Genomic DNA, 20,145 nt, shown 5'->3' with positions numbered 1-20,145 from the left:
GCACCCTCTCCATCGGGGCCAGTGACTCGCCCCAACAGTCAGCCGAGGACTCAGCTGACTGTGCGGGATGCCGGCATCCACAGCCACTCTGTCTTGGAAGGATTGAGCTTGAGCCTGTTTCTCCCCATCCAGACCCGTCGGCTTCCAAACACCGGGACAGCACTTGATAGCTTCATTGGGGTGGCCGGTGTGGAAAAGTACAGCTGGGTGTCATCAGCGTACAGCTGGTACCTCACACGAAGCCACTGATGATCTCACCCAGCGGCTTCATATAGATGTTGAACAGAAGGCGAGAGAATCGCCCTGCGGCACCCCACAAGTGAGGTGCCTCGGGGCCGACCTCTGCCCCCTGTCAACACCGTCTGCGACGGTCGGAGAGATAGGAGGAGAACCACCGATAAACGGTGCCTCCCACTCCCAATCCTCCAACCGGCGCAGCAGGATACCATGGTCGATGGTATCGAAAGCCGCTGAGAGGTCTAATAGGACCAGGACAGAGGAACAACCCCTATCCCTGGCCCTCAGAGATCATCCTGTGACCAAAGCCGTCTCCGTGCTGTAGCCGGGCGGAAACCGGACTGGAGCAGGTCTAGATAGACAGTTTCATCCAGGTGCAGAAACTGATATGCCACCATACTCTCTACAACCTTCGCCGCGGCGGGTTGGAGACCGGACGATAATTACCTAAGACAGCGGGTCAGGAGGGCTTCTTGAGGAGGGCCTCACCACCGCCTCTTTCAAGGCGGCGGAAGACTCCTCCAACAAGGAGGCACTCGTAATCGCCTGGAGCCAGCCTTGTGTCACCTCCTGAGTGGCCAGCACCAGCCAGGAGGGGCACGGGTCCAATAAACACGTGGTGGCATTCAGCCTACCCAACAACCTGTCCATGTCCTCGGGAGCGACAGGGTCAAACTCATCCCAGAAAATATCACCAAGACCACCCTCAGACGCCTCATCTGAATCGTCGCAATTTTGGTCTAGACCGTCTCGAGCTGAGCGATTTTATCGTATAGATAACCGTTAAACTCCTCAGCACGTCCCTGCAGCGGGTCATCCCGCTCCCCTGGTGAAGGAGGGCGGGTCACCCGAAACAGGGCGGCTGGGCGGTTATCTGCCGGCGCAATGAGGGAGGCGTAGCAATGCCTCGCTTCCCTCAGTGCCACTAGGTAGGTCCTAGTATAGGACCTAACTAGTGTCCGATCAGCCTCTAAACGGCTAGACCTCCAGGAGCTCTCTAGGCGTCTTCTCCGGCGTTTCATCCCTCTCAGCTCCTCGGAGAACCAAGGAGCCGGTTGGGATCTGCGCCGGGTCAGAGGCCGCAGAGGCACGACACGGTCTAAAGCCCCAGCCGCAGCCCGTTGCCAGGCTGCGGCTAGTTCCTCTGCCGTGCCGTGAGCCAGACCCTCAGGAAGTGGCCCAAGCTCCGTCCGGAACCTCTCCGGGTCCATCAGGCGCCTGGGACGGAACCAACGTTGTGGCTCCGTCTCCCTGCGGTGTTGAGTGGCGGTCAGAAAGTCCAGGCGAAGGAGAGAGTGATCTGACCATGACAAAGGTTCTATGACTACATCTCTCAAATCCAGATCCTTCAACCACTGACCAGAGATAAAAATAAGATCCAGAGTGCCACCCCCGATGTGAGTTATGAAAAAGAGTGTCAGCATCTGGAAAAAGTGACAGTTCTGCAGCTGTTGTTTGTTTTTATTATGCTAACTGGCATGACCTCCTTTTCATACAGGAGATCTGATGAAGCAGAACACTGCATCAGTGACATCTTAGACTCACCTATCCAGGACCCTCAGGCTGCCCTTAATCTAGGTGTTCAGAATAAGGTAAGGAGTGCCCTTGCTTTCTGCCTGCATCGAATAATGCAAATGTGCTTAACTCAACCAGTTATGTCTTGTCTTTGCTTTAGGAGCTTCAGATAATCCTCATTACCCTTAGGGACATAACTTAGCTTGAGAGAGAAGCTAGTCTAAGGTCACCCAGTTTTCTGGCTGACTGAGGATCTAAACTGAATGCCATTAGCATTCAGCCTCCTCAGGGACAGGAACTGGGTTAGCATAGCTGGACGATTCTGAGTTTTTTTCAGCTATATATGCTTAGAAAATCAGTTCTTGGCATCCAAGTATGAAAGATTGGAAATGGAACTGGGGAAGGTTTGGAGCATGCTGTTTTTTCATGTAAGCTCTCGTCTCTTTGTTGAGGTGTTCATGTAACAAACCTATCTTTTGTATCTCAATTTGATGCTGTTTTTTTACCTTACTGCTTACAGTTCTTCCTCTTTCCTTTCTTGCAATGGCATATATACTGCTAAATCAGTAATAGTTCCTGTGTTTCGTCTATGAAAAACTATCATCTAGGTGTTTAATGAACAAAGGAGAAGGTTCCATTCAGCTTTCTTTCATGAAAGTATTATGTGTAGTCTTCAATTTAGGACCAATCATTTAAGAGAAGGAAGCCAAGAAAAATATTGACGAGAAATATGTCAGTTGTATTTGACAGTTTGAAAGGTTTTCATGTTGAATATGCTGTAGATTAATTTCTTTTGTCTCAGTGAAAAGGATATGGATTCAGCCAGAGGTAAATTTTTGGCTAAAATTTAGAAGAACTTTTAATGGTAACAGACCGTTAAATATGATAGTTGATGCCCCTTAAAGTGTTTAAGCAGAGCTGGGCAGCCTTATGTACTCCACCTGGTTCTGAAGTCACTCACAGTGAAATGGATGGTATCTAAATTAGATAAGTGTGAGAGAGAGACAGAAAGAGAAAGAGAGAGATGAATGATAGATAAAATATGTTAGGAGTGCTATAGTGCTGTCCTGCTTTTAGCAGGTACTTGGACTTTCCAGGGTCTCTTCCAATTATGATTTTTTTTTAAGGTTTAAAATATAAAGGTTGTCCTTTAAATGGCAAAATGTTTGGGTTTTTTCAGACAAAAAGGAATATCTGAGTAAGGAATACAGTAGTAATGAGCAGCTCACTAAAAGGTATAAGACATGACACTTTTCCAAAGGGGCCTGGTTTCCAGATAATTAGAGCTTATACAATATGTTTTTTCTCTTCTGAGACAGCAACTATCAGGAAGCACTCTGTATTTTGTATTTTCATAAAAAAACTGTGCAGTATTGAAGACGCAATCTAATGAAACAATAATGATCTAAAGTTTGGAGTCTGCAGATTGATTTCTTATTTTATGTGATTCCATACAGGTAGTCGACTTATTTGAAATGATTGAAAAAATGCAGGTATGTTTTTCTTGTTTCATGATCAAATTTTGAACCTCTGATAACAAGCTGCTTCTGCTGTGGAATTGTCTTGCCACCCGAACATTACCACAACCCGAATGCAATAATTACCTCAAAGGCCTCTGCCCTGTCTATAGCTGTGTAAGCTGTTAACCCTCTCCACACAGCTGGCTTCTGGTGACTCATCTTGCTTTGATGCCCTTCTATTTCACCCTACCTGTTCCTGCTGTGATCTTTCTATTGGTTCATCTGACTCCTGTGAGATTGTCCTTGTAATTTACAAACATTGTAAAAAAATGTTTTTACCTCTCTGCTGTGTCTGTTTGTTAGAAATGGATGCTTTCTTTCTGCTGTTCTTCTGGAAGTCCTATATAGCTCCAAGAGCTGTGCTTTCCCTTAGTGATACCTCAGTTCCCTTCCTCTGCCTGTGGGCTACATTTCTGTTTTCATTTGGGACTGGTAATTATCTGACTGCATGGATACCTACCAGTAGTGGGTTTCAAACTTTTTTACTACTGGTTCTGTGGGTGTGGCTTGGTGGATGTAGCACGGCTTGGTGGGGGTGGCAGAAGGATACTGCAAAATCTCTATTCCCATCCTGCTCCAGGAAAAGGATACTGTAAAATTTCGATTCCCACCCCACTCCGGGGGAAGGTTACTGCCAATCAGCTGGGAATTGGGAGGCATAGAATAGATGGGGGTGAGGCCAGTCGGAATTTTTACTACCGGGTCTCTGAACTACTCAGAATTTCCGCTACCGGTTCTCCAGAACTGGTGAGAACCTGCTGAAACCCACCTCTGATACCTACCTGAGGGAATAGAAATACATTGGGTGAAATGCTTTTTGGGTCACTTCTCTTGCACCTTTGTGTTCACACTACTGGAATTTAAACTGAAATCACTCTACTGATAAACTCAATTGAGATTCGTGGAATGAATTATAAAAAAAAAAAACAATTTACTTTCCAGGGCAAATTGTGTAACATAGAGTCTGAGCCTAACACAGTGTAGATGTGTTACCTAGAGTAAGATTTTGGTAATTTGATGAATGAAATTTGTTTTTCCATTTGAAGCTGTCAGAAGCAAGTGGATGGGGGCAGTTAGTTTCACTGAATTACTACTCTGATGAGTGCCTAGATGGTTTAAACTGAAGCAGCCAGTGAGGGGAAAAATAACATTTGGACAGTTGCATTACAGGCAGTAGTGATTAGGTTTGGGGATGGATTGATTCCCTCACTTGGGTGACCAAGAAACCATACACAAATAGTTTTGTTAGTTAAAAAAAACCTCTCCTGCTTTATCAGAGCTGATCCTTTCTGTCTCTTCTTCCCAGGATTTTTAGGCCAATAATATTTTTCTCAAATGTCTTAGCATTTCTTAATATCATATTTGTTCTGCAACCTGACTGTTACCTATAAGGAAATACATGTATGTATGTATATATGACAAAAGTCTCCTGTTTTGAAAAGAGGTCATTATTCTAGAGTGAATGATTAAGCATAGGAGCATAACAAAAGCACATTCTCTAAATACGTTGCCTATAATGAACTTTGAGACTCTTACTCTTTGCTCCTGAAATGTGAAATGGTTTGGTAATGAGACTCTTGGTCCTGAAAAAAGCAGTGGTTTGCTTTTGTTAACTACAGCTTCTAGAGCCCCTCCAAAAATTGCCATCAAACCTTAATATTTAATATGATAGAATGGAAGAAGTATTAAATATGTGGAAAACAATTATATTAACTGTGTTTAATATCATTATATGTAAATTAAGTTGTGTTTAGTTGTTATCCTTGCTCCAGAATTTTTAGAGTATTGTTCCCACCATGTTATTCGAAGGCCAAATGGACTTTCAACAGCCTTCCCTCTCTGGGGCAGAGGGAAAAACAAACCAGAGATTGATGAATTTCTTCCTTCCTCCCTCTCTTCTGGCCTTCCTTGTCTCCCTCTCTGTCTGTCTAGAGAAGTCGTTTGGATGAGCAAAGATGTTCACTTCCAGCCACGCTGAAGGTCAGTTTCCATTACTCTTTGCATTTTTTGAATTAGGAATGATGAACCCCACCAAAGGTCTGCATATTATTCTATGATGGGACAGGTTGCACCCTAGTATTTCAGCAGAATTTCAGTCAACGAACAACCCAGCAGGAGGATTTGCAAATAAGATTGGGGAGGGGGGGCTGTTCTTAAGGACTTGAGATAGGCTTCACTCCCAACTGAGTGGAATCCTTTCTTTCCCTATCATGGAATGAATAGCAGTTTTCTGTTTCTGTACAACTGTGGAGTTAGAATTGCTGGTGCAGGGAATGGACACCCTTAGAGGAATGGGAGCAAGGCTTACAGTTTTGGGGAGGGCAGAAGTCACAATGGGTTGTATAGTTTGGGGACAGACTCACATATTTGGGCCTGTGCCTAATTAGTTTCCTCTGTCTTTGATTTCCTTCCTTAACTCAAACCTTATCTATGGTTTGCATTATGCTTCTAATGAATTTCCCATCCCAAAATATCGTAGAACTTATATCATGACTTTTCAGAATTGTACCACTAAAATTTAGTGGTGCTGTCAGAGGAAGTCCAAGATCTGTGGGCATCACTGTGAGTACTGATTAGAGGCAAATTGGAGTAGGGAGAGAGTCATAGTCCAGGTGAGGGAAGAAGAGAAATAAAAGAAATAAAAATTATTATAGCAATAAAGGAAAATTAATATTAATGTAAATCAATACCCCTTATACGGTAGCATTGGCTTATTATGAACTTTAAAGTTATATTACTCTAGACATGCTAGCTGGGAATTCTTGGCTCTAAGGGGAAGGCAGAAAACCGAGCAAGGGAAGGCACCCTTGTTTGTGTATATATTTTAGTTATCATTTTGGTCTAGTAGTTAAGGCACAAGGCTAGAAACCAAAGGTCTGTGAGTTCCAGTCCCACTTTAGGCATGAGAACTGGGTGGCTTTCATGCCTAAATCACTCTCTTAGCCCAACCCACCTGACAGGGTTGCTGTGGGAAAAATAGGAGAAGCAAAGAGTATTGGATTTATTCACCAATTTGAATTATTCATAAAAATAATAAAGGTGGATATTAATTAAAAACAAACAAAGTGTTCCAAAGCAGGCTAATCTTCCCAAACTGGCACAGAGCATGCAGGGTCAAGAATTCCCAGTCAGCATGACTAGAATAATACAACTTCAAAGTTCACAATAAACCTATACTATCATATAAGGGGCATTAATTCAAGAATACTTCCAAATAACTCTGGAAGAGCAGGAATGGCAAGATGAAAAAGGGCAAGTCACTCTTTGCACCTATTTCCTGTTCTCTTGTGATTGTAAGTGTAATTGTGTGCCAATCTAGTAATTGCACTAGTTTAGTTGAATGTTTATGCATGCAGTAAAATATCCCTCTGATTTTTTTTCTTCGATTCAATCATGTCTGATTCTTCAAGATTGCCTTGACAAGTTTTCTTGGCAAGGTTTTTTTCAGAATTGGTTTGCCATTGCCTCTTTCCTCAACCTGAGAGAAAATGACAGGCTCAAGGTTACCCAGCTGGCTTTGTGCCTAAAGTGGGAGTAGAAGTCACAGTCTCCCAGTTTCTAGCCTAACGCTTTAAGTACTACAGCAAACTTACTCTCTTCGCTATGATTTACAATAAAGCATAAAACCAAAGTTAAACAAAAGATATGATTCTAAGAACTATTCAACTATTCAAAAAACTTCCCTGTCTAAACGTACATTTAAAGCCTTTTATTAAAAAGAAAAGGGACACGGTGGCTCAGTGGCTAGGACACTGAGCTTGTTGATCAGGAGGTCGGCAGTTCAGCGGTTCAAATCCCTAGTGAGCTCCCGTTACTTGTCCCAGCTTCTGCCAACCTAGCAGTTTGAAAGCACGTAAAAAATGCAAATAGAAAAATAGGGACCACCTTTGGTGGGAAGATGTTCTGTGCACCTTTGGCGTTTAGACATGCCGGCCACATGACCACGGAGAGGTCTTCGGACAGCGCTGGCTCTTCAGCTTTGAAACGGAGATGAGCACCACCCACTGGAGTCAGCAACGACTAGCACATATACATGGGAGAACCTTTACCTTATTAAAAAGAAATGTTCTTGAATTCAACTGGATTGTGATTATTTCATGCATGCCGTTTCCTTGGCACTGTTATGGAAGTGGTTTTTTTGGATGCATGTTTTGACTTCCCAGTCTAGCATACAATTTACAAATTATCGTACATCAAAATACTAACCAAGACTGATCCTGTTTAGCTTCTGACATTAGCCAAGATTCTATTATTCACTAAAACATAACCTTTATAAAATCTACCAAACAGGTCAATTGTCTGAACTCAGCAAGAAGCACCTTACAGGCTTTAAAAGTGGTAATCAGCCTCTCTCATTAACTAGAAATAAACTGGCAGACTCTTCAATGGTCTTCACGTTGTTAAGTCTTTCAAAAATCAGCTTAGCTCGAGTTCTTGTAGGGAGCCATGGAGATGACCTTGGAAAAGTTGTTAAGGCAACAATGGGTGGTGAAACATGTATTCATGTTGGAAGTGGGAGAAGAGTATTAGAAAAAAACTAAGACGTATTCTTTACTCATTTACTGGAAGGGAGGAGAAACATAGGCAGACTTGCAAGATTTTGTTACTGCAGCTGATCTGCATAAAGTGTAGTGTTTAATTTTCCTGTGGAGTCAGTTTCCTGATCTGTTCTACCATGTAGAGGTGAAAGTTGCATACAAACTGGAAGTTTCTGAATTAGAGGCATAGACAATGTTATAAAAAGTGGGTTACGGTATTCATGCCTTAGCCTAATCTAGAAGCATTTGTAATAATATAACTGAGGCATTTCTGCCACAGCAGGTGGCAACATCCAGCAAACAGATCTGTTTAGTATGTAAATAGGACACCATCATGAAATCCCACCATAGACTATTCCAGGAAGTGCTTTTTTTAAAAAAAACCATCCTGGAAAAAGGCACCCAAACCATTGTTGCAAAAAAACAACAACACCTATATAAGTAATCTTTGACTTACAACCATTCATTCAGCATCCATTCAGAGTTCAGACAGTGCTGGAAAAAATGACCTGTTATGGCTGTTCATACAGTTGTGCTGTCTTTGGAAAGTCTTCGGAAAGACAGCACAGCTTTACAAAGGTAGAGTAGCTTTCTGAAGGCTCAAGGAACCACTAGTAGGAAATATTCATCAGAGAAGCTGAGTCTAAAAAGGAGGGAAGCAGTGGCTGAGGACAAAAGTTGAAAGTTCAGTGCAGGAAACTGGGAGCCAAAGGAGCTGGATGAATGAATTTATGCTGGCATTTGCTGGAGGCGGGCTGGGGTATCCTAATATGGCAAGCAGTCTAAGCCCCATGTGGTTCTGGGGCTGTTTGCCATCCAGCAGGGCATGGTGCAGGATAGAGCTTGGGGGGTGGGGGGGATTGGTGGTTGGAGGGAGTTGGAGGCAGTCCTTTACCAGAGGCTCTGGGCTGGGTAAGATTAAACCCAGGCTGGGGTGAGTACTCGCTTGATGATCCATGATTCTTGGTAAACAACTGCAATGGGGTATGCCAGGATTGCTGTCATAAATCAGTGCAGTCATGCGATGTTTCACTTTACAGCCACACTGATTTATGATGGCAATCCTGGTCTGAATTGTCATAATTTAAGGATTACCTGTAGTAGACCCATAGGAGTAGAGCAATATTTGAGGGCTGGGTGGGGGGAAGATGCATCTTAAATTTCGGGTTAAATGTTGAGCAAAGACAAAGAAAACTAGTGGTGGAGTATACTATTTGCAATAAGGTGTTCAGTTTCTCTGCTATACTCTCATTTCGCTTCTGTCCAAAGGAATTACCAGATATTCCCATAACTGAATTTGCTATCAGACTGGCCAGGCTGCAAAAGATACTCTCCAGAAGAAAAAGGCTCATTAAAAGCAAATAACTGAAGGTTCTGTGATCTAATTAAAGGAGGAGATAGATGGTAGAAGTAAAAATGAGCCCTCTCACACCTGAAGTAATTCATCAGCTCATGAACCTGCAGAGGCAATTTGTGCAAAACAATCTTGCTTTGCTGCATGTTTTGCCTCAACATAGTACACACTGATATTATAATGGCTCAGATTTATGTTGAGTCAATTTCCACTGCACTTTGATTATCACCTATGCCACTGCAGCTCCTGTTCTTCCATGTATACATACACACACATACATACATACATACACATGCACAAACACAAAAGCTTTATTTTTGAAGTATATTGGAAAGAGCATTTACGGTAGGTGCAGTTGTGCCAATTGCCTTAGTAGTTCCCAATTCCATATCCCACCCAAGACAAAGACAGAATTGTTGGTGGAACCAACGAGACATATCAGCTCACATTCCAGCTGTGATCATTTTGCTGTTTTACAGTTGGAATGATAGTAGGATGAAGTGGCCATTTCTAAATTTGGCATTAATGAAACATTATTTTTAGGAACTGGAAAAAAAACAGATTTTTTTGGTGCAGAAAATCTGCACAAAAAGATAAATCATATAGTGATGCAATAAAAGGGATGTATTGTTGATTTTTTAAATGTTTTCTGAGTTTGCTTTTCTTCTAGCAGATGTTTCATGATCAGACTAAGGGACAAGAAAGAATAGAATTTGCTGACTATTTAGATGATGATGATGATGATGATGATAGTATTGTTATATTAGCCAGGAACTAAAATACTAATGCAGAATATATTTGGCTATTCAGAGGAATAAATTTGGCTGCCAATTTACTAGCTGTGTTGTGGTATATGCTCATGCGCTTCCCAAGATGTGCCACTGGAGGATGAGCTAGTTTTGCAGCAGAAAGATGAGCAGCTCTTCCTGCAGTGTCCAAGGCCCCCCTCCCTCCACCAGAGCCACCTCGCAAATGGACATCACAACTGGGAAGGTTCAGAGCTTGCAGAATCTGTCTACCTTCACGAAGTACTAGCTCGTCTCTCCACTGAAGTGGTACCATTTATCTACTCACATAAAATATGCTTTTGACTTGCTAGGTGGGCAGAAGCTTAAGCAAGTTGATGGGAGTTCACCCAGCCACGCAGTGCTATGGCTTGAATTGCTGGAGCAGAGACCATCTATAGCATCATTAAGCCACTGAGTCACTGTGTCACTTGGATGATGATTGCTAACATTTCAGAAGATAGATTCAAGATTCAGAAGGATCTTGATAGCTTGAGCATTGGGCCTTACCAACAAGATGCAATTCAGTGAGGTCCTGTGCTTAGGTAGGAAAAACCAGATCCACAGATGCAGTATAGGCAGTATTCTCCTCATCAATAGTGACTGTGAGAGGGATCTAGGTGTCTTGGTGAATCACCACTTAAGTATGAGTCAGCAGTGTGCTGCGCTGCTAAAAAAAGAACAACAACCGGATTCTGAGCTGCATCAGCAGAGAGATAGTATCGAGGAAAGTGATAATACCATTCTCGGGCCACATTTGAAATACTGCATCCAGTTCTGGTCGCTATAAAAAAAAAATGCCCAGGCTCTGAAAAGAATGCAGACAATAGCAACAAATACAATAAGAAGCTAAACAAATACTCTAGAAGCTAAATCCTATGAAGAACAGTTAAAGGAACTGGGTATTTTTAGCTTAATGAAAAGATTGATGGGAGACATGATAGTAATCTTCCAACACTTGAAGAATATTGGAAAAGGGTATTGGGAAAGGGCATTGATTTATTCTTCATAGCACCTTAGGGTAGAACAAGAAGCAATGGGTGGAAATGCCTCAGAAGGAGATCCAACCTGGAAATAAGGAAGAATTTCCAACCAGAACTATTTAGCAGCTGAACAGCTTGCCTCCCAGAGTTGTAGATGCTCCATTGCTGGAGTTTCTCAAGAAAAGATTGGACAACTATTTGTCTGAGATGGTATGAGGACTTCTGTCTTGGTCAGGGGGTTAGACTGGAAGACCTCCAAGGTTTTTTTCAACCCTGTGATTCTACAAAATGCTACAGAAACTGCCACCCAATAGGGTGTCTAAATGCAAAAGCTTTCTCTTGGAGCACTGACTAAGCCTATTTTGGGGAAATTCTTAAAGGGTGTGTTTGTGCATGCTTTTGAGGAACCAAGGTAAGAATTCTCTATATAGAAGGTTCTTAGAAAAGACTCAAACTCAGCCATTTGTGACAATTGATTCTATATATTGTGCTCTCAGAAATAAATTTTACGTCTGGTTCAGGCACCTGCCTGCAATCTTTATTCTCTGCTTGGAAACAAACCTGGTAAGATTTCTTTCCAACACTCCTATGTATTTACTACAGTGGTGGGTTGCTACCAGTTTGTCCTGGATCAGGCGAACTGGTAGCAGCGGCGGGAGGCTGTGCCCACCCACCTGGACGTCTCTGTGCATGTGCAGAAGCGGCGTGCACGTGTGCGCCCATGAGCGAACCAGTAGCGGCCAAAATTGAAACCCACTACTGGTTTACTAATAGCCTCTATGCATTTTCAGAGAGAAGAGGAATACATCCCATACCCCAGCATCCATGAGGTGAGTCAATGATGGTTTGAGTTCATATGTTTTAATAGAACAAAGCTAAGTCTGGCTCAGGTTTGTCAGGTAAAGAAGGATCAAGTATCACTTTGGGTGATTGCACATCTGAGTTCTTTGATAGGATTTTTGATCTCTAAGTCTAGTTTCTTTTTTGAAAGTAATCCATAGCTATTTCAGGAGGATGAACTCCTTGAGCTCTGAAGTAGAAGAAGGATGCTGAGATATGCTTGATAAAAGTTGTAATCCAATTCATCTGGAAGAAGTGGAGTGAGGAAGGGTGATTTAAAGTGTTCTGATGTGTTTAGCTATGGAATCTGATTAATTTCAAATGCAAGTACAGATTCCCCTATCTTCTTTCTCAAAAGGTATTACAGAGGGGCTGGCCGTACCCTCTAATCATCTTACCACAGTTTGGGGGTTACTGGATTGAAGGGACCTCTCACAGCCTTCCCGTATCAGGCCCTGAATTTCAAGACTTGCCATCTCCTTGCAGTGGCAAAGTGAGGTTGGAGTGCGATCCAACAGCAAAGCTGTACCGCAAACATTTCCTGGGAAAGGTAAAATGTTATATTATTTAACATACTCCAAACCTTTATATTTTAGGTGTTTTCTTTACAATAATTTGCAGTATAAATCTGTGAATACAACTTGGTTAAGAAAGCAAAACATTATACATCAATGTTAAAAATGTTACTTTTCAAGTAATTTTATTAGAAATTCAAACTTGAAATTTACGACGTCAACTCTATTTTTAATTTTATTATAGTAGAGTATAGTACTCTACTCCAGCAGAGTTAACATTATAACATTATAAGTCTCTGCAGTTTTCCTGGCAAGTGGTTGCCCGCTTCCTTGCCCGCTTCCTAGGGCTGAGAGAGAGAGTGATTGGCCCAAGATGGCTCAGCTAGCCTTGGGCCTAAGGCAGGACTAGAACTCCAAAGTTTGTAGCTTGATGCCTTAACCTCTACAGCAAACTGATGCTCCCTTGTTACATTATAGGTGGGTTAGTCCAGGAGTCTCCAACCTAGGCAACTTTAAGACTTGTGGACTTCAACTCTCAGAATTCCTCAGCCAGCTTTGCTGGCTGAGGAATTCTGGGAGTTGAAGTCCACAAGACTTAAAGTTGCCAAGATTGGAGACCCCTGGGTTAGTCAACATTTGCAGGAGAGACAGAGTCTGTTCATTTATTTGCTTATTTTCAAGTATCATAAGATAAGACAATCATTTTGATGTCTTTATTTTAGGAGCATCAAAATTTTTATGCCAATGATTCAGCTTTGGGCTACTTGGTTCTTTCTGTGAAGTATGAACAGGTTGAAGGGCAAGACAATCTTCATCTGCTGCTGAGGTAAAATTACCCTTTGATGCCATCACCCTCACGATATCACAGGGCTAGTCAGCCTTTTCAGTAAGTTCTCCTTCCATTCGTTGGTTTTCTAAAGCTTGTTTTAAATCGGCAGTTATCTGTCCTTGTCCTGGTTTGTTTTTAAAACTTTTCTCAGTGACTTGTTTGGTTAGATTCATTACTGCAGATATAAAAAATGTCCTCATCTGAATCCCCTTCGTGTGACAATTAATTTACATGTAGCAGAATTTGCCACTGTATGTCTTTCTCTCCAGCAAATTAGATTGTGGTGGGAGAAAAACAGGGGTGAAATGCTCCCGGTTCGCACCGGCTCGCCCGATTAGGTAGCGATGGCAGCTGCTGGTTCGGAGGACCGGTAGCAAAAATCCCTGCCCCCGCCCTGCCCCCATGCCTCTGCTGAGCTGCACCATCAGCAGAGGTTTTTTGGGTTTTTTTTACTTTTAAAAGTTTTTCTTCAGCCGAAACATGCCTTTAAAAGTTAAAAAAAAAACCTCTGATGATTGCGGGGCTGAACAGAGATCATCAAAACCCTTTAAAAGTATTTTTTAAAAAACCCTCTTCAGCCGAAGGGGGGAAAAAACGAAAAAAAACCCCGAGGTTTTAAAAGCCTCCTCTGGCAATCCCAGAGGAGTTTCCTGATCCTCACAGGCTTTTAAACTCACTTTTTAACAGCCCCCACCCATGCCCAGCCAATTCCCCCTCTTCACTTACCTATAATTACTGCTCTTCCGGGCTGGCAACGCCATGCTTTCTTCAGCTACTCTTCAGCTATTGAAGAAAAAAAAAGCTTGCTTTGACTTCCTGCTTTGCTGAATGAGGAACTCTGGGAGTTGAAGTCCACAAACTAAGTTACTAAGGTTGGAGACCCATGTTCTAAAAAAATAAATAAAAATAATAAAATAAAATATTTGTGCAGCTTTCTGAGATTTGGTGTGTTTCTGTAGTGTTTCACTCTAACTACACAAACACACAAAATCTCACAAAGCTGTATGTGGCATTATGTGTGTGTGTGTGTCAGTTGTGTTGTGTGTGTGTAAAGTGTGAAAGTGTGGGGTTCCTGCTTGTTGCAGGGGCCATTTTGGGTGAAGTGCAGCTGCTTTTACGTTCTGTGTGAGTCAGCTGTGTTGTATTGTGTGTGTGTAAAGTTGGTTTTTGGTACCTCTTATTGTTTTGTATATCTTATTTATTTTTATTATTTATTGTTATTGGCCACACCCACCCAGTCATCTGACCACCAAGCCACACCCACCAATTAAGCCACGCCCACAGAACCAGTTGGAAAAAAATTTAGATTTCACCCCTGGAGAAAAGTGGCTGTAACCCATCAGGGATGATTGCTTGGTTGCTCTTTAATTTATTCTGTTTTTTCTTGTTGCTCAAACAGAGCTCGAGCCTCTACCAAGCATGATCTCATTCCCATATCCTGCCTGACAGAGTTTCCTAATGCTGTCCAAATGGCCAAGGTAAGTGTTCCAAGCTTTACTCTTTTTCTGTCAAAGCCTGGCTTGGGCTTTTGCTATTTAAGTCTCTGCTTGATGTTGTTTTCTCTGTGGTGGTTTCAAATGTTCCATGAAGACTGTGTCTCCTTCAGTTACATTATTGCAGCAACTGTTATGACAATTCTCAAAGGTTGGTTGGAGAACCTTTACCTGTTCAGGGATTACATGTGTATGTACAGGACTACACGTAGAGATATATGCTGCTCTTATACACCTATTGTTCATATATGTCCACATGCAAGATCATTGATCCAGATCAATAGATTTCTACAATCTATCCACAGTGGAGAAACAGCAATGTGGAGTAACGTTGGAGAAGGAGAAGATGCTATAAATCTCTACAGGAATGAAGGATCTACTGAATTGGTTAGGTCTAGTCCCTGATGGATCAGGAAATTTCCTGGATGTACTTGAGGAATTTCCTGCCTCACCTGTCAGCAATATTGTTAAAACCCTAGCCAATTTGTGGAACACAGTTGGCATTATGGTTCTTATGGCCTTCTTCTTTCAGCAGCACATTGGATTTATCAGGAAAGCTGAGTGCATTTAAGGAAATTGATGAAGGACTTGAGTATGGGATTAGCTTTATGACTGTGGAAGCTGATTAATTCTTCCATGAGTGATATATGCCTTTCTCTTTAGTTGAAGATCTGTTATATAAACTTTATTTTTTAAAAAGCCCTTCCTGGACCTAGAAAATCTTTGAAATTATAGAAATAGAAAGTATCTACTCCTGGATCAGATGACTGAAATGGTAGGGGCAGCAAAGTTCCAGATGCTTCTTGATATAATTATTTGGATCCATTTCAAATGGAGTTTTTCCTATGATTCTAAGACTGATCTGGTTGTCCTAGATTATGCCCTATGGCAGAACCTAGGAGATGAATGTGATCCTTCTAGTTTCCCTGGAATTCTCAAGAGCTGCAGTTGCCCAACCACAATGGGTCCTTGTGGACCATGTGCTGGAATTGGTCTATTTGCAGTAATCCAAATCCTTTGGATGCACCCCAAAGGTGAGGTTGTGTGAACTATTGTTCAACATCTAGATCAGAGGTCTTCAAACTTGGTGTCAGCTTTGGAAGCCATACTAGGCCGAAGGCTTCCATGTGCTGCCACAATTCTCCTCTGTGGGAAAGGAGGGGAGGAGGGTGGTAGTGCAAGGGATGATTAGACATAATAACATTTTCTGCCGGTCAAGGTCTGGCTGGGTTCGCATCTGGAGAAGGAGTGGCTGGAGTGATGCTTCGACATGGGACGGTTGAGGATTGGAGCATGTGACCGGCAGAGGGGTCATGAGGGTGGAGATTTTGGGGTTTGTATTACTGAGGGAGGAACCGGAATCCCCAGTTTTGGTTTTCCTCCGACTGTGCCAGTTTACCTATGCTAGTAAAAGAACTTTGAAAGATGTTGGTTTCGGAGTCTTTTCTGCAGGAGGGGTTTTCTGGAATGCTGACACTTGGCAGCTTTAAGACTTGTGGACTTCAAGCTATGCTGGCTGGAGAATTCTGGGAGTCGAAGTCCACAAGTCTTAAAGCTGCCAAGTTTGAGGGCCCCTGATCTAGATCACTGATTTATTTCAATTTCAGAGGGTTCACGCTCTTCCTCATGTTGTTTAACATCTACATGAAACTGCTGTGGGAGGTCATTGGCAAATTTGAAATGTCATAATGTCAGCTCTACACTCCTCATTATCTATTTCAAAGGAAGCAGTTAGTACTTAGAGTGTTGATTAACTTCAGATTGGATGGAGAAAAACAACCTGAAAAAATGTTGAGGTGCTACTGATAAGAAAAATGTGTGACTTGAAGTTTAAAGTGGAATCTGTTTGGAATGGCGCTGGAAAGCTCCTAGATTTGAGCTGTCATTCAGTTGGTAGGGGATAGCTGTGGGGCGAAGCATGTTTTCACAACTATAAGCAATGGATTAATTGCCAGTCATTCCTACAATCCTAATCACATTCTAGATACATCCTGTCCCAGCTACTACTTTATGTGGGGCTGCGGTTAGAAGATGTCTACAAATTGCAACTGATGTAAATTGCAGTGGACAAGCTACTGATTAATGCAAGGAACATCAATCATAAGATGCCCGGATTGAGGGATCATCATTGATTGCCAATTGCATATTGGAGCCATTTAAATTTTTGGTTTTGACCTTGGCATTCCAAACAACTTAGGACATAAATATCCAATTTTCTCATTAGAAAGCTTAAAATAACTTAGATCTTGGCTTTCTGGCTCCTTTGCTATTGAATGGGCTCCTTTGCCCATTGAATCCTTTACTTTCATTCACCTAACACAGCAATCTTCTCCAATCTGGCAACTCTTCATCTTGGCACCTTTGTAAGATGAATGGAAGAGAATTATTGACAATTATTAAGAGGTTTACTCTTGGGGGACGAAGTATAATGATTTCTTTTCAGCTAACTTGCATGTAAAACTCCCTAATATATATGCTTCATCCAGTCTTAATACTGTGACAGTTTAACCAATTGCAAGTTTAAAATCCACATTTAACTTCAAAAACCCACATTTAATTGCATTGAAAATTTATAAATGCGAGTTTAATAATTGAACAAGAAAGGAATAAATTAAAAGACAAATCCCTTGCAAATGCAAATCTGTTGAAAATACAAAGCCTCCAATGACTCGTATTAATCATAATGGCATTTGTCCTTTGGCTAGGAAGTCAGGTTCCTACATCAGGAATGCTAAGTCCTCCTACTTTGCCTTGCAGCTGCTCTGTGAAGATGTGAATGTTGACCGCTTCTTTCCTGTGCTGTATCCTAAGGTAACCCCTGTATGTTTCTGAATGTACCATATAGATTTTTTTTTTTCTCCAACCAGCTGCCTACTAATTCAAGCTTTTTCTCCGTCTCCTAGGCTTCTCAACTCATTGTTGCATTTGATGAACATGTCATCAGCAATAATTTCAAGTTTGGTGTCATCTACCAAAAATTTGGGCAGGTAAAAATACTTTTCACTCTCACACCTGTTGCTTGTGTATATGTGGGGAAACCGGAGACAAATTTCCATTCCTTCCATTGCATCCTCCCTCTCTTCTGCTGCTTGTATATAGTCACTTCTTTCTTGTTAATCTTATGCCTGCTGTTCTCAATCACTTCTGCCTTATCTTCAGTAATCTAAAACAGGAGCATTGAGAAATAACAAGGTTGATGGAAAAAGGTTGCTTCAAAGGTTGGAGCCATTTCAGGACACATGTTACTCTTTTTGAAGAAAAGGTCAATTGGCTTTTGTTCCTTAATCTAAGTGGAAAATTATACCTATTATTAGAGATGTTGACTTTGGGGGATTTTTTTCTTCTGCAAATGAATATGATTCTACCTTTGGTTTTGGTCGCGTTGGTGGATGACCTCTGGAGGGCCAGGGACAGTGGTTGTTCCTCTGCCTTGGTCCTATTAGATCTCTCAGCGGCTTTTGATACCATCGACCATGGTATCTTGCTGCGCCGGTTGGAGGGGTTGGGAGTGGGAAGCACCGTTTATCGGTGGTTCTCCTCCTATCTCTCCGACCGGTCGCAGACGGTGTTGACAGGGGGGCAGAGGTCGTCCTCGAGGTGCCTCACTTGTGGGGTACCTCAGGGGTCGATTCTCTCGCCTACCCTGTTCAACATCTACATGAAGCCGCTGGGTGAGGTCATCAGTGGTTTCGGGGTGAGTTATCATCTCTACGCTGATGATACTCAGCTGTATTTTTCCACCCCGGACCACCCCAACGAAGTGGTCGAAGTGCTGTCCCGGTGCCTGGAAGCCGTACGGGTCTGGATGGGGAGAAACAGACTCAAGCTCAATCCCTCCAAGACGGAGTGGCTGTGGATGCCGGCACCCCGGTACAGTCAGCTGCATCCGCAGCTGACTGTTGAAAGCAGTTAGTGGCCCCAAAGGAGGTGGTTCGCAACTTGGGTGTCCTCCTGGATGGTCGGCTGTCCTTTGATGAACATCTGGCGGTCGTCACCAGGAGGGCCTTTTACCAAGTTCGCTTGGTTCGCCAGTTGCGTCCCTTCCTTGACCGGGATGCCTTATGCACAGTCACTCACGCTCTGGTTACCTCTCGGCTGGATTATTGCAATGCTCTCTACATGGGGCTGCCCTTGAGGTGCACCCGGAGGCTGCAGTTAGTCCAGAATGCAGCTGCGTGAGTGGTAATGGGAGCCGCTCGTGGCTCCCACGTAACACCACTGCTCCATAGTCTGCACTGGCTTCCTGTAGTCTTTCGGGTGCGCTTCAAGATCCTGGTTACCACCTTTAAAGCGCTCCATGGCTTAGGACCCGGGTACTTACGAGACCGCATGCTTTTACCTTATGCCTCCCATCGACCCGTACGCTCTCACAGAGAGGGCCTTCTCAGGATGCCGTCCGCCAAACAATGTCGGCTGGCGGCCCCCAGGAGTAGGGCCTTCTCTGTGGGAGCACCAACACTCTGGAATGAACTCCCCCCTGGCTTACGTCAAGTGCCTGATCTTCGGACCTTTCGTCGTGAGCTTAAAACATATTTATTCATTCAAGCAGGACTGGCATAAATAGTTGATTTTAAATTGGGGTTTTAATAATATTTTAAATTTTTAAATGTTTTAATTATCGGCCGTATAGTAATAGTTCATTTTAATTTCTTTTAATTGTATATATTCTGTGTTTTTATTCTGGCTGTACACCGCCCTGAGTCCTTCGGGAGAAGGGCGGTATAGAAATTTAATAAAATTAAAAATAAAATAAATACCTTAATATCCTGCATGTGTATTTGGGCTACTTTATTGATGTGAAAAAAAATCAAAATCTAGTCCATTTGATGACGCATCAACTGTACATTTAAAGAAATTAAAAGCTTTGATGTATGGAGAAAAAAATGCTTTTACTGTAGTGTAGAAAACAATTTTGGGCAATAGATAAATTAAATTCCATATAGTTTTGAAACTGCTAAATTTGTTTCAAGTGGAAAATATTCTGCAGAACATTTTGATCTGAGAAAGTTTTCTGATTCCACAGCTTTGCAGCTTACAGCACAATAACTCTGCCAGCATCTTTATCCTTGTGCTTTTCTTTTAAAGTGCCAAATAGAAAATGAGAATTCAAATAACAATAAAAAATTTTTAAAAAATTAACATTTTTCTAAAATGGTAAAACTTAGATTAGAAGAGACTGTTTCATGCAGGAAGCCACTGAATATGCCTCCTCCTTTTGCTGTAAACCTAAATTTATTTTCCCCATTGCATGTAGTTTGGCTGCGTCTTTTTTAAATCCTGCACAGGAATAACAGGGTTGGGTACAGTCAGCACTTAGTAAATATATGCTTACCACATAAAGAGATGAGGCACACTGAAAAGTTCTGATTTTTTCCCCACCATAAAGAAAGAGTTTTTCAGGCTAGAGTAATGTAGATACTGAGTTTTCTGCTCCATGTTCAAGCCATACACATTCAGTCTGGAAAACCTTTGTTATTGTTTGAAGAGCTGATCAGATGAAGGGGGAGGGGTATCCTCCAAGAAGATTTATAATCCC

The 20,145-nt window shown here is 42.3% G+C and overlaps 1 protein-coding gene across 1 annotated transcript in view; it reads left to right on the top strand.

The window, feature by feature from the left end:
- LOC131190160 (rap1 GTPase-activating protein 1-like) overlaps positions 1-20,145 on the top strand; it is a 69,395-nt gene that overhangs the window by 8,977 nt on the left and 40,273 nt on the right. The window contains exons 2-10 of the mRNA XM_058167199.1: positions 1,736-1,829; positions 3,210-3,245; positions 5,205-5,252; positions 11,724-11,762; positions 12,131-12,322; positions 13,010-13,113; positions 14,516-14,594; positions 17,367-17,420; positions 17,513-17,596. Of these exons, the coding sequence (XP_058023182.1) occupies positions 1,736-1,829; positions 3,210-3,245; positions 5,205-5,252; positions 11,724-11,762; positions 12,131-12,322; positions 13,010-13,113; positions 14,516-14,594; positions 17,367-17,420; positions 17,513-17,596 (730 nt within the window). The remainder of the gene's footprint in view (positions 1-1,735; positions 1,830-3,209; positions 3,246-5,204; positions 5,253-11,723; positions 11,763-12,130; positions 12,323-13,009; positions 13,114-14,515; positions 14,595-17,366; positions 17,421-17,512; positions 17,597-20,145) is intronic.

This window comes from Ahaetulla prasina, chromosome 2 (assembly GCF_028640845.1).
Source record: "Ahaetulla prasina isolate Xishuangbanna chromosome 2, ASM2864084v1, whole genome shotgun sequence".
Classification (NCBI taxonomy): Eukaryota; Metazoa; Chordata; class Lepidosauria; order Squamata; family Colubridae; genus Ahaetulla; species Ahaetulla prasina.
This window is presented reverse-complemented; position numbering and strand designations above follow the sequence as displayed.